This window comes from Glycine max, chromosome 15, assembly GCF_000004515.6.
Source record: "Glycine max cultivar Williams 82 chromosome 15, Glycine_max_v4.0, whole genome shotgun sequence".
In the NCBI taxonomy this organism is placed as follows: Eukaryota; Viridiplantae; Streptophyta; class Magnoliopsida; order Fabales; family Fabaceae; genus Glycine; species Glycine max.
The window spans coordinates 25,091,857-25,104,939 of NC_038251.2; the positions used below are offsets into that span (position 1 = coordinate 25,091,857).

Genomic DNA, 13,083 nt, shown 5'->3' on the forward strand with positions numbered 1-13,083 from the left:
TGCATTAAATATTACATCATTTAATAACTTTTAATAACTTTTAATTGAATAATTTTATTTTAAAATTCATATTAGATTGAAAGTTCCTTTCATGCATATCATATTTATCAAATTTTGCATTAATAAAAAATTATTTGATAACTAATTCATATGTAGATAAAAATTCAAAAAAATTTAAAATACACTAAAATATGAATCATTTGAAGATTATTTTGATACTAATTTTGGAAAGTTTGCACTAAGGAAAAAAAAAAACTGTTAAGCTTCATGAATTTTAATTAGAAAGTTTTTTTTCACTCTCTCATATAATATATTGGATCATTAAAATAGTTGATTTTCTTAAAATGTTGATGAGTGTATAATATGTGGATTAAACTTAATACCCGTATGTGCAATTAATGGCTCCACACAAAATCTAAAGTTCGCTAACGAGCATAATCATCCTAACAAGAAATCCATAGTGACAGTGACGACTTAATGTATAATTTATTCCATTTTTGGATGTACCAGGTTCCAAATATTACTTTCAATGCAACTACTTTATCTCCTCAATTAGTGGCAACCCCGCTGGTCGCCTCTTGCCCCTGGCTCGTTCAAATGTAACATTGATGTAGCGTTTATAGCATATCAGCACACCTGCACCCCGGGATTGGGTTTATGCCTTTGTGATGCTGAAGGGGTATTTTTTTCGAGCTCTTAAAGAAACTAGAAACTTCCTTCCCCTGTTGCTGAAGGTGAAGCTATTACTGTAAAGGAAACTATCAAATGGATCCTCAGTTCAGATTTGGTGAACGTAACTATAGAGACTGATTGCTAGCAAGTTGCTAATAGCATAAACAAAGGGTCGAAGGATGTGTTCGAGTTCGGTAGTATCACCCGCATATGCAGGAGCTTATTGCTTGATTGCCCAATCCTCAAAGTTCTTTTTGCTAGACGACATGCAAACTCCGTGGCTTATGGATTAGCTAGATCTTCAATAAACTTTGCTAATCCTCATGTTTTTCATCCCGTTCCAAATTGTATTGATGAATAAATTTCTTTGGATCAAATCATAGGAGCCATTTCCTTTCAAAAAAAAAGAAGCAAAGTATATCTACATGTTCTCTTCTTTGAAGGGTAGTCATTTAGGAGTATGTACCAATCACCACTACTACACAAAAGGGTTTTAATATCGGTTCCAGAAGAGTTTCAACATCGATTCTAGAACCAATGTTGAAACGACCGTCATTGAATGTAAACATTTTTAACATCAATTTTAAAATTGATGATAAAAATCTCTTTCTACATCAGTTTTAACTGAAACCAATATAGAAATGTGGTCAAAATTATGTATTCTGAAGTGTTTTTTATATGGGTTCTAAAAAAACTGATGTTGAAAGTCATATACATCGATTTTTAGAAAAATTAATGTTAAACATGCTTACGATATCGATTCTGGCCAAAACCGATGATGCTTTTAATGTAGTCTTTACAAAGCTTCCATTATATTGGGCCATTTATTCATGACATGAGTAGTAAGAAATTCAATATAAATTGACATTCATTTCTTTATTTAAAGAAAAACATTTGGCTGGTAGAAGAAAAACCTTGTGTTTGGTTTGGTAGGCAAAAAGCAATATTGCTGCTTCAGTGTGTCAACAATGGAATACTTAGACGATGCTTCAATCTAAATTGAATAAAACAAATGTTGAGAAACATCATAATAGAATAATTTATATATAAATAATAATACTCCCCTCCCTTGAAATATGCTTAAAGTATATTTCCTTCGCTTCTAATTTTAAAATTACACACTCCTCCGTTAGGAGGTGAAATGTTATGTGCTAACCTCAAAGCAACGGTGAGCAACTACGAATGGGCCTCTCAAGGACATTTGTTCTTTTTGTGAGACTTCCGGTGTCAACAAAAACTAATTTTGAACACCTTAATTATTGTTGATTTTAACACCCTAAAACATGAAAAGAAGTTTACTTTGGTTTAAAACTAGCTATCACTAACACTAAAAACAGAAGATAAAAATTTGTGCTTAGGAAGCTTGTTTATCTTAAAATGAATTGAAGTGAAAGATGTTAATTTCTCAAGGGAAGGGTGATAAATTTTGTAATTAAAAACACACACTATTAGAAAATACACTTTCAACATCGGTTATTTAGAACATTCTACATCGATTCTAAAATCGATGTTGAAAGTGCCGATGTTGAATGTATCAATGTTAACATCGGTTTTGGAGAACTGATATTAACATGTATATGACAACATCGGTTCTCTAAATACCCGATGTTAAACACATTGAACAACAGCAAAAAAAATGTACACATGATGAACGTTGACATCGGTTTTCCAGTAAAACCGATGTTAATATGTTATATTAACATCAGTTTTTTAGCAAAACCGATGTTAATGTAATACATTAACATCGGTTTCCTACGAAAACCGGTGTTAATATATTCCATTAACATCGGTTTTGCTAGAAAACTGATGTCAACGTTGATGATGCATATTTATTAATTGTAGTTCTTTGTGTATAACATCGGTTGTGTGTACATAACCGATGTTAATATTCAAATGTTCACATCGGTTATTTATAACTAACCGATGTTAATGTACAAGAGTTGACATCGGTTATCTACAGATAACCGATGTTAAAATACAAACGCTGACATCAGTTATACACAAATAACCGATGTTAATATACATACGTTAACATCGGTTTTCTATTACAACCGATGTTAAGGTTCATATCGACATCGGTTTTTGTAAATAACCGATGTTGTTTATGATATCAACATCGGTTTTTGTTAATAACCGATGTTGTTTTCAAGTATTTTTTTTATATATACTTTATGTTTTTACAATAAACTCAAAATTGTACCTGTCAAATGCAATTTCAGGCCCAATTCACAGGAAATAAACATTTTATTCTGCTTTCAAGCAGTTTTAATGATAATAAACATCAAATAATTGATTTATCATAAAGAACAATCATCAAATGAATTCAATGTTCATGTTACATAGAAAATGTAAAAAATGTTAAACCAAAGTAAACTAAAGCTAAAGATAATGTCCCTAAATGCTAGGCTTGATCTCTAACTCGGAGATAAAACTGTGCCCATTGGATCCGCAATGCTTTTAATCTCTCTGGCTCCAATGGTTTAGGATCGTTAAAATACTGCATGATGAAATAAATCATAATAAGTTAATAATGCAATACAAATTATAAATAAATCGATTTTGTTTGAAATAAACTTACCGCTTCCCAATTATTCCTAAAAGTTCCTAAAATGATGGTGGACATCCAGTGCATCACATAGTAGCCACACTTAGTACTTCCTTTTTGTGTATTACACTAAATACATAATGAAATTTGGATATTAATTAAACAACTAGTGTACAGACACATAAAGAAATATATATAAGTGGAAGTTTTATGTAAATGACGTACCTTGACGACAATCCACCTAGCATAAGCCTTAGATTTAGGCAGTGGAGCATCATCAAGACCCTTGATAGCACTGTTCCATATGAGTAACAATTAAAAACTAGTGTTGTACGTTGAGGTATTACAATGCAAATGTATTGAAAAGAATACTAACCTATTAATAATCCCCTTAAGGTAGTTGTCTGGCCTGTTATGCAATGAACAAAACCAGACAACTAGGTGTTCCTTGGGCAGGATGACCACCATCTGCCAGTGTCCGTTGCAGTGCAACCTAAAATGGGTTAGTACATTAGTAAACATTAATTAAATTTAGTTATTTTGTGACTTACCCATTTGGGTAGGCTCCAAGATAGACATCGCGTTGTGAACTATACATCCTACTCTTTATGTAACTTTCAGACTCAAACTGCGATTGCCCAGACCTCTGAATGGACTGTGGCTCGAGGAATCCATGGATATCAGAATTCCCCACTCGCATACATGTTTCAGTGAGATGCCTATTTATGTTAAGTCAAAGTTAAATATTTATGAATTGAAAGCCATAACTTAGGTAATTAAAAGCCTTTTATATAAAGACTTACAGAATCCACAACTGTAACACTGATATATTGAGACATTGACCACCGTGTGCGATTTTGGAAAGGTCTTCGTGCTTTATGTAGAGGGGGAAATCTGGATTAAAGACCCCGAACACGGTGGCATCCCATCTAACCTGACAAGGTCTCGAGAAAAGCTCTGGGATGGTCAATGTCATCAGATAAAGCGGATCATCGACCTCCGGATCGGGCTTCAGAGGTGGTTTTGCCGGAGACACAATTATCTGTTCATGAAACAAAGTTAAATAGCCTAATTTGAGGCACGCTTAATGAATTAATTTAAAAAGAAGAAACATATAGTAAGGACAATAAGTACATGTTGTGATAAAGACTTGACCAGATGTGTCGGTCAAGCAAGGAAGGTGTGAAGTGCCAGCCCCACTAAGGAAACCTCATCAGTGGGTACAGGAACTGGAGCATCTACATCTGTAACCTCCTCCACACTCACCTTTACTTGGCCAGGCAACAAAGGAGTGTTATGAACAATAAGTGATCCCTCATAAACTCTCCCCATGGCAACCAGGCGGGCATGATATGTTTCTATGTACAAGCCGCACCTGTCAGAGTCACTCGTCTCAGGATCGTTTCCTGAGTGATCAACACAACTCCCCTTTGTGCTCACTCGAGGACCTGAGGGACCAACCAGAGGCTCAGGAGGCACTGCAAGTCCCTGAGATTGCATCTGCGACTGAAGCTGACTGAAGGATGCCATGACTTGCCTCGTCACTTTCTCTGTGATGGACTCCTCTAGCTGGTCCCTGATCTGCTGGGTCAGCTGCTGTAATTCATCAGGAGGCAGGGAGGAAGCGTTGCGGGACGTCCATGGAGCATATCCAAAGTATTGCTTGATGGTGACACCAGCTCCAGCAGCACGGACACGTCTAGGGTGCTCTGGACGTCCAATAGCAGCGGCGAGAACATCCTGACGTCCATGGGGGACGAACGATCCCTGTGTGGCCTGCTCCTCAAATGAATCCTACACAGAAAACACACAGTGGTACATGACATTCTCAAAATATTGAAACATAATTGTAATGGTTAGTTGAAAATGACTTACAATCTTCTCAGCGATTTCCTTTGCGACCTCAGTCGTCATCTCCCCTGTCTTCTTTGTGCGGACCATCTTCCACTTCACGTGGCGTTTGACCGGGGATGGAGGGTCGATGACGCCATCAACGCTTCCTGACTGTGCAACTTCCTTCAGCTTCTTCTTCGTCTTCTCAGCCAGGAGCTTCTGCTCCAAATAATCATAACCCCCACGAGACAAAACGTGGGGGGCAGTATTCTGGTTCTGGATGGCCTGTGCCTTCATGCGCACATCCTGAAAAAATTAAACAATAATGTTTGAAATGGGTAGAATGAAGTATAACAACATCATGTTTAATATGAAAAACAACTTAAATGGAAAGGAACATACCTCCCAAGAAGGGTCTCTGCGAGTCTGGTAAAACTGGGCCCACTTTTCCTTACTAATGCCGTATTTCTCACAAACAGTGTCCTCGACACCGTCCTGATCGGCTGCAAGGGCTGATTTCCTTGTGAGGTCTAATTTAAACTGCCTCCATCTCTCCCCCACGGTCTGTAGTAACTTCCTTTTCGTCCTACTGTTAGGAGCCTTTGGGATATCAAATTCCGCCTGACAACATCAAATAAAGTTTTTTTGTTACAATAATGTATTTTTTGGCTATTAATTAAACAAAATCAAATAAGAAAAGAGAAATACCTGAATATCCTCCCAAATCAGGTCCTTCTGAGCAGTAGGTACCTCCTTCTAGTTCTCGTAGGTGATGTCCACCTTATCACGCGCCACAATCCCCAAATATGTTCTTAATTTCTTCCTGTGGGGACCATCGGCCTTCCCGGTAGCAGGATCAGCATGCACCACTGGTCTCTCAGCACCAGGTGGTCTAGTGGACAACGATCGTAGACATGAGGCTTTGCGTGCCTGCTTCACGACAGACGGCGAAGCCGATGCGTCCGAAGTAGGATGAGGAGGAGGAGAAGGAGGAGGAGGAGGAGTGGAGACAGGTGGAGAACCCATGATCTTTTATACAATAACATACAAAATAGGATTAATGAAAAGAGGATCAGTCATAAGTTTTTTTTGGAAGGCAAAAGTATAATATTATTAAACAAAACCCCACCACAGAAGGAGACAAGACAAATTAACTAAAGGACTCCGAAAGATTGGTTGTTGTGCTTTTTAATTGTGATTTGGGACAACCATGTTATAAAAAGCCTATTACATGTAATCAATAGTCAATGTATGCTTGATGGAATATAAATACTATATCTTCAGAAATACACATGTACATGGAATCCTTAGGACTTCATCCATGTTTTCTTTAATATTGATTTTCTTTTTTGCAGAAAACAAAGAGGGGAACGAGCAACAATTTGAAGGTTGTACATTCAAGAACTAAAGAATTCAAAATAGCTAGTAATAAGGGGGATTTGTTTTTGGGATTTTCTTAGCACCAAGAGCGGCTACGCAAGAAGCTTGCACTTGAGGAGGGAAGGATATTTGCAGCTAATGAACAACTTTCTTAACTATTTGTCCTTCAGATTTTACTGTTTCTTTTTGCTAATATGTAAATATAAATAGTATAAGGCTATGGCTTATGGACATGGTCTTTTTTACCCCTAACAATCTTAGAAGTAAATATAGACCATGTTTTTACGCCATAGCCTTATACTATTTATATTTACATATTAGCAAAAAGAGACAGTAAAATCTGAAGGACAAATAGTTAAGAAAGTTGTTCATTAGCTACAAATATCCTCCCCTCCTCAAGTGCAAGCTTCTTACGTAGCCGCTCTTGGTGCTCAGAAAATCCCAAAAACAAATCCCTCTTATTACTAGCTATTTTGAATTCTTTAGTTCCTGAATGTACAACCTTCAAATTGCTGCTCGTTCCCCTCTTTGAGATTGAGGAGGATCTTCGTAGGACTTCATCCAGCTGATGTTTGTCGCCAGTTTCATCATCCACCACCCTTTTCTTCTCTGCCTTCTCACGTTTGTTGTTGTTAAACCCATATTTATGCCTTCTTCCCTTCATGTCTTGTTTTATCATAACTTTAGCCGAATTTCCTATCTTCAGCACAGTTGAATCTCCTGTCTTATTCTCCAATGACACACTTTGATGGCCTGTATCTCTTTTCTTCGTATGTTCTAGTGGTTCAGCTTCAGAATGCATAGAGCAATCAAAATTTTCTAGTGATCACCAAAGGCTTCTGCATCAGCGTTGACACTCTCTACCTTCTTTGATTTATGCTTATGTGTTGCATTCAGTGTTTCCTCCTTATAATTCTCATATTTATTGGAGGTGTCAATAGAAGGATCAGCACCAATCCGTGCCTATTCCTCCTCTACCCGCTCAATATCTTTCGTTTCACAGCTATGCCTCTATGGAGTGCAGAGATAGAAAAGAAGCAATGGAGGTAGATGATATTCCCTGTGTGGGGAAGCCTCTGATGATTGGTTATGTAAATGACCTGATAGTTCCCAATTCATCCTTGAAAGGAATTATTTAGATCATTGCCCCATTCTCATGAATTCTAAACATACTGATTGGGTCCCTAAGCCTTTTAGGCTCTTTGATGCTTGGCTGTCTAATGAGGATTACACCAAGGTGGTCAGGGACTACTGGTCTGTAAATCAGCCTATGGGATGGGGGGGTTATGCATTAAAATGCAAACTTTAGAACCTCAAGCATAGGCTAAAAACTTGGAGCAGAGATAACTGTGGAGATTCGGGCAGCAAGGTGAAGCAAACACAGAAAAAGTTGAATGATCTAGAGAACTCTCTAACAACTCACCCCTCTGATCAGCAAGTCCAAGAGCTTAAGAGGACACAGGCTGACCTATGGGAGCAGTCTTTTCTTCATGAATCAATAGTGAGACAGAAGTCTAGAAGCAATTATCACCCCAGTGGGTGGGGAGGTTATGCACTCAAGCAAAAGTTGAAGTTCATTAAAGCTTGCATACGACAATGGAGCTTATCCAATGGAATTATCAATGCTAAGAAAATTCAGGATCTAAAGAGGGAGCTGAATGCTTTGGAGGTTGGTATTTCTGGCAGAATCCTGACTCAACCTGAAGTGGAGCTCAAGAAGTCTTTTCAGGAGCAACTTTGACATGCAACTAATGCCTATGAATCCATGTTAAGGCAAAAGGCTAGAGTGAAATGGTTAAAGGAAGAGGACAGAAATTCAGCTTACTTCCATAAACTGATAAATCACAGAAGAAGACAAAATGCTATACAAGGTTTGATCATTGAAGGGGGGTGGGTTCAGGACCCTAGTAGGGTTAAAAATGAGGCTCTTAATCATTTTAAAGATAGATTCTCTGAGCAGAATCTTAACAGACCAACCCTAGATGGTGTGCAACTACCTTCCCTTGGCCAAAGTGAGAAAGAAGCCCTTGTGGCCAGATTTACTGAAGCAGAAGTTACCTCAGCTGTGTGGGACTGTGGTGGTGATAAATGTCCTGGCCCGGATGGCCTTAATTTCAACTTTATCAAGCAGTTTTGGAAGATTTTGAAGCCTGACTTTATGCGGTTCTTGGATAAGTTTTATACTAATGCTTATTTCCCAAAAGGAAGCAATGCTTCCTCCATAGCCCTTATCCCCAAGCTCAAGGATCCCCAAGCTCTTAATGACTATAGGACAATCTCTCTTATAGGTTATGTCTATAAAGTTGTATCCAAGCTCTTGGCTAATAGATTAGCCCTTGTGTTACCTCACCTCATTGATGAAAGGCAAACAACCTTTATGAAAGGAAGGCATATTCTGCATGGAGTGATGATTTCTAATGAGGTTATAGCTGAAGCTAAATCAAAAAATAAACCTTGCATGTTTTTCAAGGTTGACTTCGAAAAAGCTTACGACTCGGTCTCTTGGGGATTTCTTAATTATGTGATGGTGAGGATGGGATTCTATGAAAGGCGGAGAAAGTGGATCCATGGATGTCTTGCTACTGCATCAGTATACATTTTAATCAATGGCAGTCCCACTTCGGAGTTTGTTCCCGAGAGAGGATTAAGGCAGGGAGATCCCCTTGCTCCCCTCCTATTTAACTTAGTAGCAGAAGGTCTTACAGTATTGATGAGGACAACCATATCCAAGAACTTGTTCAACAGCTATCAAGTGGGAAGTTTGAAGGAAGATATCAATATTCTGTAATATGCAGATGACACTCTGTTTTTTGGAATTGCACATTCGGCCAATGTACTTTTAAAGTCCATCCTGTCATGTTATGAGATGGTTTCAGGTCTCAAAATCAATTATGCTAAAAGTCAGTTTGGATGATTGGGCAAATCTGAGGGATGGTGTATAGATGCAGCCCATTTTCTTAATTGCAGACAGATGGATATTCCTTTCTTGTATCTTGGAATTCCAGTGGGGTCTAGTCCAAAAAGTTGGAGTGTTTGACAGCCTATCATCAACAAGTTTGAGACCAAGTTGGCATCTTGGAAGCATAGATGTCTCTCTGTGGGGGGCAGAATTACCATTATCAATTCTGTTTTGACAACATTGCCTATTTACTTGTTGTCTTTCTATAGAATTCCCAAAAAAGTAGTTCAGAAAATAGTATCTATTCAAAGAAACTTCCTTTGGGGTGGTGACAATGACATATCTAAGATCCCTTGGGTCAAATGGGATACGGTTTGTCTTCCAAAAGTCAGAGGTGGATTGGGAATCAAAGATTTGAACAAGTTTAATGAGGCACTGCTAGGCAAATGGGGTTGGCAGCTGGCAAATAATCCGCACCAGCTTTGGGCAAGAACCTTAGTGTCTAAATATGGAGGATGGCATGCCTTATTATATGGTAGAGGCAGTGCAGACATCTCTCCTTGGTGGAAGGACTTAAAATCTATTTTCCATCAGCAACATCACAGTAGTTTGATCAATAACTTGAGGTGGAAGGTGGGTAATGGGACCAAAATCAAGTTTTGGAAAGATAAATGGAGGGGAGATGACTTAACCCTCAAAGACAAATACCCTGTTTTATATCAGGTGAGTCAGCAACAGGACCTTACTATCAGCTTAATGGGTCATCATGTTGACAATAGGTGGGACTGGGAGATACAATGGAGGAGAAATTTCTTTGATCATGAAATTGATATGGTGGCAGCTTTCATGGACGAGATTGATGGGGTTCAGATTCACCTTTCTAGACTGGATCATCTCACTTGGAGGGCTGATCCTAGTGGGTCCTATTCTACAAAGTCAGCATACAACCTACTCATGGAAGATGGCAGTTCTGATTATGAAGACAATGCCTCCAGGATTATGTGGAACCTGAAAATTCCTCCAAGAGCAGCTGCCTTCTCTTGGAGAATTTTTAAAAACAGATTGCCTACTAAGGCAAACCTAAGATGGAGGCAGGTGTTTCTACCATCGTACTCATGTCCTTTATGTGATGTAGAGGAGGAAACTGTTGGTCATGTCATGTTCTCTTGCACAAGAACTAGGAGTCTTTGGTGGGAGGCTTTGAGATGGGTTGATAGAGTGGGCCCTTTCCCCACTGATCCTAAAGATCACTTCATACAATTCTCAAGCTGGAGTAGCAAAAGATATATAGACAATAGATGGGCAGTGCTTTGGATAGCTTTATCCATGACTATTTGGAAGCATAGAAATTCAATGGTTTTTAATAACCAGATTTTCAACTCCGAAAAAGTCATGGATGAAGCTTTATTCCATACGTGGGCATGGTTAAAATGTATGGACAAAGACTTCCATATTCATTTTAATCAATGGTCCACTAGCTTGAGGGAGGAGTTGTCTTAGGGGGAGTTTCCTTTTGGCTTCAGTTAATGTCATAATGTAACTTTCAGATGGGTTAGGCAATTTTGCCTTGTACATTTTATCCTATCTGCAGTACAACTAGTATTGTATTACTCATAATATATAATATTGATTTTTGCTGTGCAAAAAAGAAGAAGTCTAGAAGCAAGTGGATCATAGAGGGTGATGGCAACACCTCTTATTTGCACAAAATTATAATCTTTAGCAGAAGAAGGAATGCCTTGAGAGGGTTGCACATTGAGGGTAGATGGGTAGACAACCCTACTGTGGTTAAGGCTGCAATTCTCCAGCACTTCCAAGGCAGATTTGCAGAACCTTCCTTGAACAGACCCAATCTGGATGGCTTTTAATAGAGCTCTTCTTATGAAGTGGAAATGGTTGATGTTCCAGCAACAAGATCATCTATGGAGCAGAATACTCACCTCAAAGTACAGGGGTTGGAGAGGCTTGGAAGAGGGCCCTCCTAAGCAGATTTTTTCCTCTTGGTGGTATGACTTAAGATTTATTATTCATCACAACAACATGGTTGCTGTCAATAAGCAATTTCACTGGAAACTAGGCAGTGGTGATCAAATCCTATTTTGGGAAGACTCTTGGGTGGGAGATGGAATTACTCTTAAAGACAGATACCCATAATTATATCAAATATCATCCCAAAAATTAAAGATAGTGGCAAGCATGGGGATCTTTGGAGAATCTGGTTGGGAGTGGAAATTCTCCTGGAGAAGATATCTATTTGACAATGAACTGGGGGGGAGAAGATATCAATTCTAATGTACCATATATCTGCCCTATTCTCAGGTACACAAGAAATTAAACTTAAAAACACCACCAGAACCATGAAGATGAGCTCCCTTCAATGGAAGTTCAAACCCCAACCTAACAAAAAACCATGATTCAATAATTCTAGCCCACAACAGAAGACAAATTAAAAAAAAAAGAAAATTTTCTATGTACACTTGTTGACTCCAAGAAAAAGCTCATGCCCAACAGGAAGGATCTCATACAAAGTGAAGAAAGAGGGACTTAAGAAAAAAAAGAGAACTTTTTTTGAACTTGGTAGATCTTTTTTGTTGTGTTTCATGAATCATTGTACTCATGCCAGCATATGAGCATAATGACACAGCGCCTTATGATGTAGAAACGAGCCCTTTGCTCTTTGACCAGCCTAGCACACTTTCTAGCAAAAGCACACTTCCTCTGAGTGGAAGAAGAAGAAGAATTCTTCATGAGAGAGGAAGAAGGAGTTTGTTGAGATACATTCAAAAAGGTCACAAAGCTGGAATCAGATTTAAATAAACTGGAGGAGAACTCAATGCATAGACAGTTAACGGAGCAAGAAAAATTGGAGAGGAAGCAGTTATAGGAATCTCTTTGGGTTGCTGCCCAAGCCCATCAATCCTTACTTAGGCAGAAATCCAGATGAAGATGGTTAAAAGAAGGCGATTGTAACACAAGTTTTTTCCACCTATTGATGAATGCTAACTGAAATAGAAATTCTATCAGGGGGGTATTCATTGATGGTTCATGGACTGACGACCCACACAAGGTGAAGGAAGAGGTGAAATCCTTTTTCTTCCATAGGTTCCAAGAACCAATTGGTCAGCGACCCAAGATTGATGGAATCAGGTTTCAAACTGTTAATCAACAGCAGAATAACGAGCTTCTGGCACCTTTCATGGACGAAGAAATTCATAAGGCAATTTTTAAAGCTACAACGAAGTTTTTTATGAAGGAAGGCAATTCACAAAAGGATTGCATGGATTTAATGGAAATCGGTATGCTTACCAAAAGAAAAGGCTGGCTTGGGCATTAAGGATATTGAAACATTCAACCTCGCACTACTTGGAAAATGGAAGTGGCAATTAATGCAAGAAAATGGTGAGCTGTGGACCAGAGTTCTGAAATCGAAATATGGTGGATGGAGGAACCTTGAAGAAACAAGAAACTCAGCAAAGCAATCTGTTTAGTGGAGGGATCTAAAACACGCTTTTAATCAATCACAATAGGGAATGGTTATTCAAAATAACATGAGGTGGAAGGTGGGAAATGGAGACAAAATTAGATTCTGGAAACACAAGTGGATTAATCAATATGAATCACTAGCAGAAAGGTACCCCAGGCTGTTTATCATATCCTTACAGCAGAATCACACCATTAGGTTTTAGGTTTTAAGATGACGTATAGAGTTTTAGGTTTATCAAAGAATTTCCCATAACAAATCCAGCACTATATC

At 38.4% G+C, this 13,083-nt stretch overlaps 1 protein-coding gene across 1 annotated transcript; it reads left to right on the forward strand.

Annotated features, from left to right (window-relative positions):
* Window positions 1-8,195: 8,195 nt before the first annotated feature.
* LOC106796129 (uncharacterized) lies at window positions 8,196-12,817 on the forward strand. The gene is made up of 4 exons (XM_014767691.1): window positions 8,196-9,214; window positions 9,599-10,753; window positions 12,354-12,546; window positions 12,647-12,817. Exons 1-4 carry the CDS (start codon window positions 8,196-8,198, stop codon window positions 12,815-12,817), a joined length of 2,538 nt encoding a protein of 845 aa, XP_014623177.1.
* The last annotated feature ends 266 nt before the right edge of the window (window positions 12,818-13,083 follow it).